Source organism: Ochlerotatus camptorhynchus, unplaced genomic scaffold (assembly GCF_037179485.1).
Source record: "Ochlerotatus camptorhynchus isolate MF236.1 unplaced genomic scaffold, CSIRO-AGI_Acam_v1.1 ptg000330l, whole genome shotgun sequence".
NCBI classification, from domain to species: Eukaryota; Metazoa; Arthropoda; class Insecta; order Diptera; family Culicidae; genus Ochlerotatus; species Ochlerotatus camptorhynchus.
In genome coordinates this window covers 16,981,758-16,999,261 of record NW_027040818.1, presented here as the reverse complement: position 1 = coordinate 16,999,261, position 17,504 = coordinate 16,981,758, and the positions used below count along the sequence as shown (strand labels likewise).

Below are 17,504 nucleotides of genomic sequence, written 5' to 3'. Positions count from 1 at the left end.
TAAACCACTCCCCAGTTGACAACCCATCAGCAGCAGAAACCTAACTCCGGCACTCCTCTTATACCGCTCCCAACCATCAATTTCTCTGTATGATCCAGAATCCCTTCATCGAGAAACTCGTTTGCTCTTGCAATCACCTCAGCCTTCAACCCGGAACACCTCCAAAATTTCAAAAGGAAGAAGAATACAAACTGAGTGACGGTGTCTTCTAATCTAATCTAATCTAATCTAATCTAACACCAACACAGCCAGTTCTTGAATGCATCCAGGAAAATGATGTATATATACCTACATCATTTTTCTTGTATATTTGATATATGTTTCACATCGAAAATGCGTCACACATATCAAAACGGCCAGGCCTACTGTGCAGCATTTAAGGGGCAAGATTATTCAGAAAACATCGGGCCGATGCTTCAGAATCCAATAAATGGATGAAACGTGGACATCTCGTACCGTACGTTCCGATTTTGGTAATTATATGATTGGTTGATCGTTGGAAGCATCAAAGCTAGAAAGGTTAAGTGATGCTTCATTTTCTTCTGACGGTTGGGGCATGAGCACTAACTCTTGTCCTAGCCTTTTATGACTTATGGCTATAGCGCCATTACTCGCTTTCTGAAAAAGGAGAAGGACAAAGGGAAAAGGATTATGTGAAATCTATGAACATAAACAATATTTTTGATTTGAAATATAAAATATAGAAATGCATAACAGCGGTGGTCACTACCCGAGTCTTGTCACTATTATCAAGTCATAAAAAGTAACAAGGAATAAAATGTTATCCTTTGATAATTGGAAATTTGATAATTGAAATCCTGAATTTGTCACGGCTAGGGTTCGGTGGTAGATCTTATACCAGTAACGCACCACGAAAATGTGATCTCCCAACGTTACTGGTTTGAAAAGATAAAAATTTACCAGATAGAACGAACTCACCAAGTTTAGCTGCTTGACATGTGTTGATGTAGAAGTCCACAAACTGAGTGACGGTGTTGTGAACCTTAAACTTTGAACTTCTCCGGGAACCTACCCAATCAAAGCTGAACAATCTTTGGCTTCCCATCATATAATCTCGTCCGCGCCGGGATGAACCCTCCTCGGTGTTCTTAATTGCATAATTCTGATCCGTGCAAGTACCGTAAACCTGTTGCTGCACAGTCAGACGTCGGTTGCACCTATTTGGACTGAACCCGCTAGCCAGGTAGTGATCGGTGATCTCGAAGTACCCACCTTTATCGATCTGTGACAAAATCCTCCTCAATATCTCAGTTCGGCACTGAGTGTTCATAAGGGTCAATGTTTTTGTATGTCATTGTAAAATTTCCCTAATTCAAAGTCTATTCATGTAAGCAACCAATTCGATCGGATACGGGACTCTCCCTCTATAAAATAATCATGGTAGCTTACTTAGACGAGTTTTCATCCTCGACAAATTCGCGGAAGAAGCAATTGATTACGTTAGCAAAACTGGCCCTTATGAAAGAACAGTAGAGAGTTGTTGATTTGTTGTTATAAAGGTTTTTGGCGTATAATCGGCGCACACTAGTTCTTCAATACATATTTACATGATTGACAAATATCAGGTAATCATGACATTTTGATTTTTGAAAACAACGCGCATGAGAAAAAGTGACCTACTGCGTCAGGATCTGTTATGATTACCTGAGTTTTGTCAAAAAATCGTAAATATTTACGCTGTGTGTATAGTGAAGAATTCACTTGTAATTAACCACTTCATTCGAGCAGTTAAAATGACTACCACTTGAACTTCGTAATAGAAGAATATTCTGAGATTTTTCTTCTAGAACCACGAGAAAAGTAGCCAAAATATGTGCGTTTCATAAAAAAAATAGTTTTTTGTTGGTCCAGTTTTATGAAATCGCTGGTAGAAAGTCACACCAAAACTGCTTGACAAATTACGAAATTACAATTGAAGGAGTGCGAGCAAGAGGGAAACAGATTAGTGGGAAAACAAACCATCCATTCTTCCCTGTGTACTATAGATATCAGGCGTAACATTTGATAACGGCACAAAAGCATTTGTAAACAAACTGTCGAATGCCCTTTACAGGCGAACCAAAGTACGCCCACGCAAACCAATACCATTTTCGGAAAGGTGAGAGTTGCTCCTATCCGATGATGTTGTTGGTTGCGTGAGCGTGCTTCGGTTCGCGTGTAAAGGGCCTTAAAATGTTTGTTTACAAAAGCTTTTGTGCCGTTATCAAATGTTACGCCTGATATATCTCTTTCCAGTATTTTACGATCGCTTATGGCCGCCACAATCTGGCTGAGTTTCTGGTAGGGAACAAAAGATTTGAAGTTTGGCTTGTGTCGTTTGACGTGTAAACGATCAAATTTGAACGTTTACACGTCAAACGACACAAGCCAAACGTCAAATCATATGTTCCCTACCAAAAACTCAGCCAGATTGTGGCGGCCATAAGCGCTAGTAAAATGCTGGATAGAGAAAGATGATCAAACGTCAAAAGAGTCTATGGTAATCTGTCGTGTGATAGTTAGAGGTGTGACCCGCGCTTATATCGGATAAAACCGATTTGCATGGATATAAATCAGTTCATCAAGCTGAAAGGTATTTTTGGAGAATATTTGAGAAAATCTGGGACTTTCGTCCCCCTCACAAACAACATAAAACAATTATATATATATATATATATTTTTTTTTTGTAAATTTGCGAATCGAAAATGGTTTTGAAAGTCTAAAAAATGTTTTATGTTTAAATTAAAAAAAAAAAGGTTAAACATCGTCCAAAGTTGTTGTTTGGTGACTTTTGTTAAGTTTAAAGTACCCATCTTAAAATTTTCACAGAAGATTGTAACTGTGATATAAGAAAGAACTTGGGGTCGTGACATAAACATGAACCCAGATGGCCATGGGACCGTCCTCGGGAAGATTCGGAACATCCGTAAAAGTGGTAAATCCATGATATAAGAAAGTATTAGGGGTCATGCCATAAAAATGGACCCGGATGGCCATAGGATTGTCTTTCGGAAGATCCGAAACTCCATAAAACTGATCATAGAGCTCCGTTATTTTTCCAAAAACACTTGGAACTGTGATATAAGAAAGAATGTAGGGTCGTGACATAAACATGGACCCGGATGGCCAAAGGACCGTTCTACGAGAGATCCGGAATATCCGTAAAATTGCCAATCCATGAAACTGATCCTAGAGCTCCGCTTTTTCAACATTTTTTTCTCTTGTTTTTGTCACCTTGTATAAACCAGTAGACTGATGCAAAATTTGACTTTTCGTGCCACAGTGCTTAAATGTTTTCAAATCGGGTCCTAATTAGCCTCCAAAAGTTACAACTCATTTGGTTAGAAACAGACTTCGCACAAGCCATTTGAAGTTTACATGTAAATTACTGTGGGAAATCTCAACTTTTTGTTCATTGCCTTCTAGTCTTTTTCCATATTGAGCTGCGAAACAGTTTGATAGCCATTCTTATAGAAAATTTTCTCAGCTACAACTTTGCTAAAGATCGTTTCTTTGTAAAACGAGACAGGAAAAAGTTATTAATTATTTAAAAAAACTTATGACAAGATCAAGCAGCTGCTCTGTAGGCAACACTGTATTTTGGCGTGTGACATAGTAGCCATGATTTTTGTGTCCTATAGACCTTTTTGACGTTTAATCGTCTTTGTCTATCTAGCACACATGGATCAATGGACGGTTTGTTTTCCCAGTAATCTGTTTCCCTCTTGCTCGCACTCGTTCGATTTAAATGGTGCAGTAGTGTGCGCCGATTAAACGTCAAAACGCTCTATGGAAATACCAATGTTGCCTGCTGAGCAGTTGATTGAGCATGATCATAAGACATCAGCGCATTGAACCATTGATAAGTATCGATTCTTGCATTTAATCAAAAAGTGGTCTTCGGCAAAGTTGTAGCTGGGAAAATTTCCTACAAGTACAGTTGAAAGTTTTTGAAGCAGACCGATATGGTGAACTATTAGATAGACATGAACAAAAATCTTGGTTTTACCATAGTAATTCGCATACAAACTTCAAATGGTTTGTGCCATCTCAGTTTCTCACCAAATGGGTTCAAATTTTGAAAGGTTAGTCAGGATCCGATTTGGAATCGTTTAAGTATTGTTTAGCGAAAATTTCAAATTTTGCATCACTATAATATACCAGGTTGCACGAAGACAACTGTATTGCTTAATGTGCAAGGACACACACACTCGCAGTTGAAGTGAGTTGGTTCAATTCAAGATTTTTGGAAAAAGTTCAGCCATTTAGAAATCCTCAGCTGATGCTGAATTTTTTGTTTACAAAAATTTCGAGGAATTTCGTATAAAGTAAATCGATGATCGACTGATGCCCATAGCCATCCGGGTCCATATTTATGTCATGACCTCAAATTATTTCTTATATCACAGTTCATAATGCTAAAAAAACCACGGATTTCTAGGATCAGTTTCATGGATTTACTATTTTTACCAAGGGTTTCTCAACACACTTAATAGGTTGCATTTTTTCTCAGTGTGTTCCAAGTGTGCCGGCAGTGCCGATCGTTGAGCCGGCTGTATTTTTCAGTAAAAAAATCCCATTTGGGCATGCTCGGCAACCCGGTATTTATGACAGTTCAAATGTTTTGAAACGGATTCGAAGCAGCAAGAGACTGGAATTGCTACGAAACTTTCTATTTCAACTCGTTGCTAGTGGAGTTGATAAGGACTGGGGAGGACAATAGTAGCATGAAGAATAACAAAGTGAAAACTCGGCAAGGGAGACCGCTGCCAGGGAGTCGGGGAAAGTAGGTCGCGAGACCGTGAAATGATTGGACACTACCACACTGTTGCTTCGAGCTCGAGGAAATGCGTAGAGAACGATGAAAAGCGATTGTGTGGGAAGGTTGAACAGCTCCCACAATCATAAATTTCGTTTGTGATAAAAGCAATAGCCAAAGATTCACCCGGGAAAAGCGATCGTTTGATCGGATTGTACCTCCCTACCAAATCAAATTAAACGTTTTCCGCGGAAGTATGTTTGCGGAACGCCTTGCTCCAGCATTGTGATCTGCGATTATCAACGTGAAAGATACCTGTAATCTCTGGACAACCGTATAACGCGTTGACCAACATCAATGGTATCAGCCACAACGAGAGTAATCCCTTCCTATCCGGAACATTATGCTTCACGACTCAGGTTTTGACTAACCTCTCCCATACCTCCTTCCCCAACCCCCCTCGTTTTTCCAGCACAGTTTAGTTTTATTTTCCAGTAAATATATAATCATATTCTTTTTTACGATTGAAAAACGAAGGCCTTGATCTTGGCCATCTTGATTCAGTTGTTTGAGACACCTTTTTGATTCTAAAAGTCAACCGGAATGTAAACAATGATAGTAGTATAGCAATGTTGCTAGTTTTTTTTTTAAATACCATGTAAATTTCTAATCATGGGTGCCAATTAGTTTGCCTAGGTGTGCCCATATTGTGCCGAAACTGTTTTCGGCACACTGTGCCGAGTGACCAACCCCTTGACTTTTCCGGATATTCCAGATCTTCCGGAGGACGGTCCCATGGCCATCCGAGTCCATGTTTATGTCACGACCAGGCATGGAAAATCATTTACATTCATATCATGCATTCATTTATATTCATGTGCCTCTAACTTTTTTCATCAACAGCATTCCGCAAAATGATGTAAAGAGCTTTTGTAGGTTTTGTTATTAGCTACAACCTTTGGAAAGAACTCAAATCTGTTTCTCTTATGCATCACGAATTAGAGCGGGCAGAACTCGTTACTGTTTTTCAGTGAATGTAAAATACATTCACTGAAAAACAGTAGTGGATTCTATTTGCTCTGGTTCGTCATGCATAAGAGATACGGATTTGATTTGCTGACAAAAGTTGTACACACTCAAAAATAACTATTTTTACACGAGACGTAATCCATCTTTGACGTAAATTATGGAACGTAAACAAACATGTCATGTAAAATTAAGTGTTCCTAAACCGAAGCATACGCAACTCGACGAAAAGTACGCTTGATTGAATTGATTTTCTCGTTTCTTTCAACTGATTCTTATGTCATTTGGGCCGCTTGCATGTGTTGGTCTCTGGGCACGGAAATTTACATGACTTTTTGGTAGTGTGTAGCTAATAACAAAACCTACAAAAGCTCCATACACCATTTTGTGGAGTTCTGTTGATGAAAAAAGTAAGGGACAAATGAATGTAAATGAATGCACGAAATGAATGCAAATGATTTTCCATGCCTGGTCACGACCCCAATTTCATTCTTATATCACAGTTAAAAGTGTTTTTGAAATAAAACCCCCGAGTTCTACGATCAGCTTTATGAATTGACCCCTTTTACGGAACGTTCCGTTGTCTCCAGGATCCATATATAGGAACCATGGATCAATCTATTAACAATCAAAATAATCTACAGACAGACAGATCTACAGATCTGCAGACTCTAGGAACTCTTGAGGTACCACAATTATTGAAAATCACAAGAAATGGCTTTTTTTTTTTTTTTTTTAACTCTTTATTTGTTCCAAATTTAAAATAAATTACATTTCATTTTAACCTAGGTGCTCCAGTTACTGCAGTAACGTACCAGCCTTAATTGTTATGATATATATCTAAGTGTTTTTACATTGTTCATGTCTTGGCAATTCAGTATTTTAAACAGGTTTTTTAACCTGCATGTCAGTATAACAATTGATAACTTAAAACTAAAAACTAAAACTAAATCTTATCTAAGTATAAAGGGAATTAATCGTTGCAATTGAGGATTGCAACGATTTTTGCCTGAAATTATTAATTATTTTGTTGGACATTTGTGCTAAAGTCTCAACATTCGAAATTCTATGTACTTCGGTTGTACTGTACCAGGGAGGCAACTTCAAAATCATTTTCAGAATTTTGTTCTGAATCCTTTGAAGTGCTTTTTTCCTGGTAGTGCAGCAACTAGACCATATTGGCACAGCGTAAAGCATGGCCGGTCTAAAAACTTGTTTAAATATTAGAAGTTTATTCGTCAGGCAAAGTTTGGATTTCCTGTTTATAAGAGGATACAAACATTTTATATATTTGTTACATTTGGCTTGAATGCCCTCAATGTGATCTTTAAAAGTTAAGTTTTGGTCAAGTATTAATCCAAGATATTTCACTTGGTTTGACCAGGAAGTTGGAACTCCGTTCACAGTGACTATGTGACTACTACTAGGTTTCAAAAACGAAGCTCTAGGCTTATGTGGAAATATTATAAGTTGAGTTTTGGAAGCGTTGGGAGAAATCTTCCATTTTTGTAAATAAGAAGAGAAAATATCTAAACTTTTCTGCAGTCTGCTGCAAATAACACGAAGACTTCTTCCTTTAGCGGAAATGCCTGTGTCATCAGCGAACAAAGATTTGTGGCAACCCTGAGGCAAATCAGGGAGGTCCGAAGTGAAAATGTTATACAATATAGGCCCAAGAATGCTACCCTGAGGAACTCCTGCCCTAACAGGTAGTCGATTAGATTTGGAATTTTGATAATTTACTTGAAGAGTTCTGTCAGTTAAATAATTTTGAACTAATTTCATAATATAAAGTGGAAAATTAAACTTTTTCAATTTAGCAATCAAACCTTCATGCCAAACACTGTCGAATGCTTTTTCTATGTCTAGAAGAGCAACTCCAGTTGAGTGGCCTTCAGATTTGTTTGAACGAATTAAATTGTTAACTCTTAAGAGTTGATGAGTAGTTGAATGCCCATGGCGAAATCCAAACTGCTCATCTGCAAAAATTGAGTTCGTATTGATGTGAAGCATCATTCTATTCAAAATTATCTTTTCAAAAAGTTTACTTATTGAAGAAAGCAAACTTATTGGACGGTAGCTAGAAGCTTCAGCTGGATTTTTATCCGGCTTCAAAATTGGAACAACTTTTGCATTTTTCCATTTATCAGGAAAGTATGCCAAATGGAAACATCTGTTAAATAATTTTACCAAGAAAGACAAGGTACTCTCTGGGAGTTTTTTGATGAGGATATAGAAAATTCCATCATCACCTGGAGCTTTCATATTTTGAAAATTTTTAGTTATAGACCTTACTTCGTCCAAATCAGTCCCCCAGGAATCATCAAAAATATTTTCCCGAGAGAAAATATTCAGAAAATCCCGAGCAACCTGATTCTCAATAGGACTAGTAAGACCCAAACTGAAATTATGGGAACTCTCGAATTGCTTAGCAAGTTTCTGAGCTTTTTCCAAATTTGTGATCAAAATTTTACCACCTTCTTTAAGCGCTGGAATAGGCTTTTGAGGTTTTTTCAAAATTTTTGTGAGTTTCCAAAAGGGTTTGGAACTCGGGTCTAATTTAGAAATATTATTTTCAAAAGTTTTGTTCCTCAGGGCAGAGAATCGCTTTTTAATTTGTTTTTGCAAATCCCGCCAGATAACTTTCATGGCAGGATCGCGTGTTCTTTGATATTGTCTCCTACGGACATTTTAAAGACGGATCAAGAGCTGAAGACCGTCGTCTATTATAATTGAATCGAATTTAACCTCGCATTTTGGTACTGAGGCAGCTCTTGCTTCAACTATAGAAGTAGTCAGAGATTCAAGAGCATAATTAATTTCATCTTTGGTTTGCAAAGGAATGTTTGGATCGAAGTTATATTCCATAAATGTTCGATACTGCTCCCAATCAGCTCTATGGTAATTGAAAGTAGAGCTGTTGGGATTAGAAATTATTTCTTGGGATATTTCAAAAGTTACTGGAAGGTGATCAGAACCGAAGTCAGCATGGGTAACCAATTGGCTGCAAAGATGACATGAATCAGTTAAGACCAAATCAATAGTTGAGGGATTTCTTGCAGAAGAAAAGCATGTTGGGCTGTTTGGATATTGAATAGTGTAATAACCTGCAGAACAATCATCAAACAGAATATTACCATTGGAATTGCTTTGAGCATTATTCCATGAGCGGTGTTTTGCATTAAAATCACCAATAATGAAGAATTTAGACCTATGACGGGTAAGTTTCTGGAGGTCACCCTTGAGAAAATTCTTTTGCTGGCCTACGCATTGGAATGGCAAATAGGCAGCTATAAACGTAAGTTGTCCAAATTTTGTTTTAACAGAAACTCCCAAAGTTTCAAAAACTTTGGTTTCAAATGAAGAAAGAATTTTATGTTTGATTCGTCTATGAATAATGATGGCAACGCCACCACAGGGTCCATCAAGACGATCATTTCTATAAATCAAGTAATTTGCGTCCTTCTTAACCTTATGGGCAGGTTTAAGGAACGTTTCAGTTATAACGGCAATATGCACGTTATGAACTCTCAAAAAGTTAAATAGCTCGTCTCCATTATATTTAAGAGATCGAGCATTCCAATTTACAATATTTAATGCTTTAAAATCCATTACTGAATTTTAAAGTCATGACAATATTATTTGCAAATTTAACTCCAGTTTGAATAGCATCAAACATGGAGTTAGATTTAAGCATATCAGAAATCATGTCAATTAATGAATTCTGTAAAAATTCCATTTTGGGGGCAGTAATGCTTCCTAAGTCAAAATTGTCAAAATTTCCGTTAGAACGGTGGTTAGTATTTTGATTTCTACCCGCTGCAATAGCAGCATAGGTAGCTCCATTAACTCGCTGAACATTGTTAGCAGCGAGGGGAGTAGGTACAGATGAAACATTTGAAGCAGGGGAGATATTTGTACCTACGGGTACGAATGTAGAATTTGTTCCTCGCTGACCGTTGTTAACAGCAGAGGAATTTGTACCTGGTCGGAAACGTTGAGCGTTTCCTACCTGACGGTTAGAACGAGATTGTAGGATCGCTTTGCGAGTCTTACATTCCCAAAAATTGGATTTGTGGTTTTCACCACAATTTGAACATTTAAATTTCTTAGGATCTTCCTTCACAGGACAGTCGTCCTTTGCGTGAGATGAATCACCACAATTCATGCATTTAGCTGGCATGTAGCAATTTTTAGTTCCGTGACCCCATCCCTGGCACTTACGGCACTGGGTGAGGTTTTGGAAATTTCCTCCAGTCTTCCTGAAGTGTTCCCACTTCACTCGGACATGGAGCATAAGGCTAGCTTTTTCTAAGGCCTTAATGTTGTTTAGTTCACTAGATTTGAAGTGAACTAAATAAAAATCATTAGAAATCCCGTTGCGCGAATCGCCAGGACGGGATTTCATTTTCATTTTGATTACTTGGAGTGGCACAACTCCAAGTAATTTTGCCAGTTCATCTTTGATCTGATCCAGGGATTCACCACTGGGCAGTCCTTTCATGACAACCTTGAACACACGTTCAGTTTTGGTGTCGTAAGTAAAAAATTTGTGCTTCTTCTCAGTAAGATACTTGAGAAGACATTTAAATCCGTCCAAGGTTTCAGCCAGTACACGGCATTCACCCCGACGTCCAATTTGTAGTGAAAACTTAACTTTCACGAAATTCAAAAGTTCCATGCGAAGAGCATGGAAATCGGTAGTGGTTATCACAATAGGGGGAATCTTTTCCTTCTTTGCATTAAGCCGGGAAAGTTTACTAGAATTTTTCTTGGATGATGGATCATTCTCATCATCCGTGAGCAAATCAAATTGATTACTCAAATTAATTTCATCAGAAGGGGGGTCAAGAGTTTGCCCCTTTCTTTTGCGTTTAGGCGCCATGGCGGCAGTAAATTCTTATCCAAATCGACTTCCAAGCAGATTACTATAAGAATCTGAAGGATCGAAGAGGAATTTTCCAAATCGATATCCAAGAAGGATTACCTCGGGTAGGGTCCAAACAAGGATCGAAGAGGAATAAGAGTTGAACAAGGTAGAAAAATTTTTACAGGTTGAGCACTGAAAAGTGCTGTTTAAATTTGTTGTAGCTTTAGGTAGTAGTAACACTTCCTTCAGCAAAAAGCAAATAGATCCGCACGGCAAGAGAGCACGATGTGGACTACAAGAAATGGCTAAGTTATGTCATTGCAAACTTGCCAGTACACGTTTTTCGGAGGCATCGTAGTCGGCGTAAAGTTATTTACCCATCGTATTCGGCCTGTTAAACAGATTGCTTTTACATTTTGCCCAAAATTACTTGAAATGTTTTACAATGTTTATTTTTTCCATAAAGGAATTATTGCTGATTCACAGAAATCATGACATGCATCGACATTTCACAAATAAGAAGAAGCAACATCCGCTGCTGTCAAACATAAGCACAACACGAAATCGGATAATACCTGTCATTCTTCGAAGCCTCGGTAGAGGACGGATCGAACGGCTTGATGCATACGATGCGATCCGCTGGATTATCAATTGTATCACCCAGGCATACTGGAAATCGGTGTTTAGACGGGTGATCTTCTTGTGTCAATGCGCTGAAATGTAGTTTTCATTTACTTTTCTATTCAAATAGCTTCAGGGTTCTTCAATTTATCTTGCGAGCTTCCATCTGACTAGTTGTTTTAAATGTTGTCTTGAATGTTGCGGTCTCCAACTCGGTCTTCTAGGAACGATTTTGGTTCAGTGTTGGAAAATCCCAAAAGCAGAGCTGTCAGTGACGATTGTCAATTCCGGTTATCAAATCTGACGCCAAATGCTAATTTTTCTCTGAACTGGCAAGTAACAGTAAAGTTTTAGAGTTATGATTTGTTCAAGAGTTTTGAGAAAGCCATTTTGAAACAAAAAAAAATTGCCGAATTTTAGCTCAAATCTGACCATAACCGACAACTAGGCAACGTTTCATGCAATTTGGAAAAGGTCGCGTCAGATCGATTCGTCATTTGGCATGGATCTGTTCAAACGCACATCACCTTTCATTCACCTTTGTAGAGATTATATTCCGCAGCTACCGTTTTTGTGCCAACCTAAGTCAACCAATCACCCAACCGATTAACTGATATGGCTTCTTCAAATTTCAATATTTTTTCCATCGCACAGTGGGTCGACTCCTAGCTAAGCCTGGGCAAAATTCTGAGAAAAAAACATGAAAATTATTACCAACAAGGGAACCAGATTTATCCAAATTGGCCAAACTCGGAAATGATACCGGAACAGGTACCCGCAAGTGGTAGCCCAAAACATTCCCAAGGAGGTTACTTTTCACCCCACCTAGTATGCTGTTCATCAGACTTGATATAAATAAAATATACCTGTTGGAAAACTGATGAAATTCCCTTTTAGATAGCGCCAAATTGGTAAACTGGTGACAAATTGTATTTTTTTTTTTAGTTTTTCATGATTGAACATTGAAGTTTTAGAAAAATGATCAAAAGATCTTTTTCTATTCAATGTTATCGATAGGAAATAAGGTGGAAAAGTCAAGAAGTGGTCATTTTACTCACTCATTTTGTACCAACTTTTTTTTCTGAGTGTGTCTCAGTGTGCCGCAGCTGTGCCGGCAGTGCCGAGCAGTCATTGAACTGACTTTTGTTTGCTTGTGAATAATGCCTTGTTTGGCAACCCGGTATTTTAGATGACCCGGGAGTAGGAAGGACATTTCCGTTCCGAGATACGGACCTAGCGGGTGGAGTTTCACCTAGTACGAGTCTACGTTAAGTGAGGAAAAGTTCCAGGTTTTTCAAAAGCGGTTATTATCACTGGCTGTTCCGAGTGATAAGTGACGCGAAGTGAGGTGTCGCGACATTTTCTCAACCTTTCCCTCCTCTTTGCTTGCCGTGTGTGTGCTAGTAAACAAAGCTCAATTTCAATGATCATGGTGTTCAACGGAAACGGTGCCGGCGGTGGCCAGGATGGGCCGCACAACAAGCAACTCTGTACCGGCCAGGAGATGATCGAGACGGTTCCGCTCAATAGCCGGAACAACAACAACATCAACGTAACAGATGAGTCTCGGCGAAAGCACGAGGTAGCAACCCGGCCCAACCATATCCTGCTGTTCACCATCATTAATCCAGTCTATTCTATTACAGTGGACGTTCTACACACCATCTGCTCACCCAACGGACAAGTGCAACGTATCAAGATATTCAAGAAGAATGGAGTCCAAGCGCCGCGATGCATTGAATGGCTGTGACATCTACTCCGGTTGCTGCACACTGAAGATCGACTATGCCAAGCCAGAAACACTCAATGTTTACAAAAACGACACGGACTTCAGTTTGAACTACACATTGGAAGCAGCCGTCTCCAAGGATGCCTGCAACGGACGAGCCCCATTGCTACACGATCCTAACATCTTCAGCAGAAGGCACACCCCGTACAACGACCGCCGATCATTAGTCAACCATGGTCCTGAACCAGCCCTTCTGGGAGCCGGCGGAGGAAACGGATTTGCACAGAATTTTTCACCGCCCGGGTTTCATCCGTCGGAAAACTGGAATCCAACCCACGTTGGACTGATGAAGGACGCACCGCTGACCCGAAACGGACCAGCCAACTTCCATTCAACCGGCACAGCAACAGGGCGCAGTGATGATGGTCTACGGACTCGAGAACAACACAGGCATCACCGATAAGCTGTTCAATTTGTTCTGCCTGTACGGAATTATTGTCAGGATAAAGTACTTGAAGACCAAAAAGCATCCAGCACTTGAACAACATTCCAACCGGAAATGATGGTAGCAAAATTTAGATTGCATTTTCCAAGCAGAACTACTTGTCAGTGTCCAAAATTGGACAATTCGATCAGCTTCAACGACTACAGTGCCTCCAAGAACAATCGCTTCCTTTCCCGAGCAAGATTCTCCACTTCTTCAATACCCCACCCAGTATGTCCGAGGATCTGCTGCTGACTGCATTCACCACCAAGGACTGCCACCCGTTGCAAGTGCAAATGTTCCCGCTGAAATCGGAACGCTCCTCCTCCTCCGGATTGGTTGAGTTCCCGAGCGTAGCCCTGGCGGTGAACGCCATCATGAAATGCAACCACAGTGCTACCGATCACAAAGGTACAAAATTCCCGTTCATTATGAAGCTGTGCTTCTTCTCGTCCAAGACGATGAACGGTGCGTGGAGCAACGAGAACATCGGTAACATGGGCCTGACGCCCATTTCGGTGACGGGCGATTGTCTCAAATCCGAACACGATGAACCAATGTAGAATGAAGTCCATGCCCTTAGAAGGAAAGCAAAAGCAACGACGAGACTTGGTGGAGATTCACGGTTGAGTTTAAAAAACAAATCTAGATAGAGCTGGAATAAGGGGCTAACAGCTTTTGTAAACAAGGACTTCTCTCGATTTTTTCTAGGAATTCAAGGCGCACCCACGCAAACCAACATAACCATCGGGTAGGGGAAGACTTCCCCTACCTGATGGTGATATTGATTTGCTTGAGCGAGCCTTGAGTTTCTAGAAATCATCGAGAGAAGTCATTGTTTACAAAAGCTGTTACGCCCTAATTCTATTGTGGCAACATAAATAACAAATTTTGACACATGCACCCTGCGCAGGCGCTGAAAAAGTTCAGTGTTACCAGTAACTTTAAAGATCAGAAAAATTGTAACCATGGGTGCCAAACAGTGCCAATGACTGTGCCCAGGTGTGCTCAAGCTTATTTTTTGGCACACTGTGCAGAGTGACCAACTTCTTGGGAAAAGTATACTAATATTTTCAATCATAAATTTTTGAAAATAATGTTCACTTAAAAGACAAATAAAAGCTATAATAAAACTATTAAACTGGAGATAAAACACGCATTTTAGGCAAATTTTGAACTTTGAAATTATATAAAAAATATATCTAGAAGCCTAGTGAGCTGAAAACATGAATTTTCCAATAGAATTTAATGATGATTATAGGAAAAATATCAAACGATCCAAACTACTTGTTTTTTTTTTCAATTCTGTCCGCCCCACTGTGCGTCGACACCTTTCCTCCATCGAATGACGTGACAATCGCCAACCGTATGTGTGTCAGCTACCGCTCTTCCCGTCTCCCTCGTGTGATGGACGTTTTAGCAAACAACTTCTGCGGTTACTTTGTTCGTTTGTATTCATATTAACGAACCCACCAACCAGTGACTGTAACGTTCAGCATGTGTGCATATGAGTAATGCATAATTTTAGAGTTTCTACATGAATGTGTGTATTTGTATTCCAAACTCGGTTAGAATGTTTCTCACACGTGCTAATTAATATGCGATAACGTCAATCAAAATCGGTGAAGCATCATCGCCATTAGTCTGTCTCTCATCGCGAGTCCGCGCGAAAACGTATTGTTGAGTACATTTATGAATGGATGCAAATTGTGAGTTGAATATCGATGATTAAAGTTTCCACTCACCGCTGTTGTCGTAAATGCTTTCCGGGCGTGCTCGGCTCGCTTCCTTGGGCTGTGTTTCTGCAAATGAAATTTGAGGAAAAAATCGATTTAAATTGATTTATAATCGCATTTTGAACATTTACAACTGAAAAAATAAAATGATAACCATCGGGAATAAATACGTCAGATCGAATTACATGCTGCGGCTAATTGAAATGTAATTCAATTGTGCAGTCGTTTTATTTCCACTGCAAACACAGACCGTTCGTGTGTGGGAGAATGATGATGAATCGATACCGCATTGCTGCCGTTGGTATTGCTGTTGTTGAAACGCACGAAATGTCTCTCGTAGCGTTTAATGAGGATGTGGAATCGTTTGCAAATTTGTACCTTCGAACCATTTCATCATTTGAATATCATCAAGTGAAATGACCCCCGCCGGTGACTGCATAAATTGTAATTATACATTTAATTAATATAATTATTGTCCAATCGGTCGTTGGAAAATGGTGATTTGGTAGTGTCCTGTTTCTGCCAACTACAATGTCAGGTAGTTTCGTGAAATATGTTCACGATGAAAATATGAAAAACACGAATTGATCGGATTATCCTCATTTGGTTATTAAATTTTCATTCAGAATTTGATTAAGCCCTGATGCGATTAAATACCGGTCAAACGAAATATAAAAAAAAAAGAAGCAAAATCGAAATCTGTCCGATTGAATTATGAATCCCACTCGCTGAAACGATGTTGCAGATGATTTTTATTTTTCGAAACTTACCCTGTAGCGTGGATTTTCTGTCACGAAAATCCACCCCACCCTTTTGGCTTGCTATCGTATAGGTTGTGATTGGTGCACCTTGAAAGGGGGGGGGGGGGGGTGCATGCGGAGGTAAAACAATTTCCACCCGTGTGAATATTTGATGCCAGCTCCAGCGTGACTGCCTCGTTTTGGCAATGCAGGAAAATTCTAAAATTCAAACTTGCGAAAAGGCTTCCAATTGTATGCGATTAAAAATGCATTGCGATGCGCTTACTAAAAGGCACGGGTGGCAGAGGTAGAGTGTTTTGAACGAAAGTTGTGCTCATGATGCTTACTGTTGCATCCAGTTATGCTGGATGAATAATTTTGGGAAAATAATGTGGGTCCTAACGAAGCAGCATTGCTGCATATGGCGTAGGGGAATCTGTGACAAAAGGTCGAAAGGACAAAAGATCAAAAGACGAAAGGTCAAAAGACAAATGGTTGAAAGAATGAGAGGTCGAAAGGGTCTAAAGATCGAAGGAAAAAAGGTTGAAAAGACAAATGGTCGAAAGACAAAACTGAGAAAACCATATTTCACAGAACGAGGGAAAATAATATAAAATCATAATTCTCTTCTGAGTTTTCAGATTCAGAATATATATATCAGTTTTTGTTCCTTTCAACCTTTCGTCGTTTCGACCTTTTGTCTTACGTTTTTTTTTGTTTTTCGACCTTTCGTCATTTCGACTTTTTGTTAATTCGACCTTTTGTCCCTAAACCAGCCCAAGGAATGTTAATCGTTGTGTGATTCAATACACCATTTATGTTAGCAGCAGGACGTATGTGGTTAGACTTTCTATATCTAGCACACACTTTCCATGCAAAGATAGACAGAGAAGGAGACTTCCTTCATAATTTGTACCCATCCTGCTCGCACTTGTTCGATTTGATAGTGTAAGAGTGCTATGATTATTCTTTAAAAGATTCAATGGCTGTTGTAACTCAAAGTTATGTCAAAATTGACGCTCATCAGCGGTGCCGGTGGTGTAGTGGTAATCGTGATTACCTTTAACCCAGCAGGCCTGGGTTAAATCCCAGTCGGCGCCGCCGCGATTTTCTGAGGCACAACATCTCTGATCACGACCTTAGCGATTTGGAGCTGCTCTGTCACAGCAATCCACCCTGGGTCATAGCCCTCCAGGAAGTCAACAAGGTGACGGTGGACCAGATGAACCGCTCGCTTGGCGGAAAATACACATGGGTCCTAAAAAGAGGAAGGAACTTTCGGCATTCTGTGGCCATCGGAGTCCTGAAGAATATACCATTCAGCGAAATCCACCTAGGGGACGATCTTCCAATCATCGCCGTTCAACTGGAAGAGCCAGCGAACATTGCGGTGGCCTGTGCGTATCTGCCATGCGGGAGAACGTACGTGTCAAATCTTGCCAACAAAATGACGGATGTTTTCAGGAAGTTGCCCGAACCGAGGATGTTCGTTGGTGACCTCAATGGGCACCACCCGTCCTGGGGCTGCCCTCGCTCGG

General features: G+C 39.7%; 1 protein-coding gene and 1 pseudogene across 1 annotated transcript in view; one reads left to right on the top strand and one right to left on the bottom strand.

Annotated features, from left to right (window-relative positions):
* CAP overlaps positions 1-17,504 on the bottom strand; it is a 401,038-nt gene that overhangs the window by 294,516 nt on the left and 89,018 nt on the right. Inside the window, exon 2 of the mRNA XM_065230341.1 lies at positions 15,236-15,292. Coding sequence (XP_065086413.1) covers positions 15,236-15,292 — 57 coding nt within the window. The remainder of the gene's footprint in view (positions 1-15,235; positions 15,293-17,504) is intronic.
* LOC135708420 (heterogeneous nuclear ribonucleoprotein L-like) lies at positions 12,292-14,090 on the top strand (annotated as a pseudogene).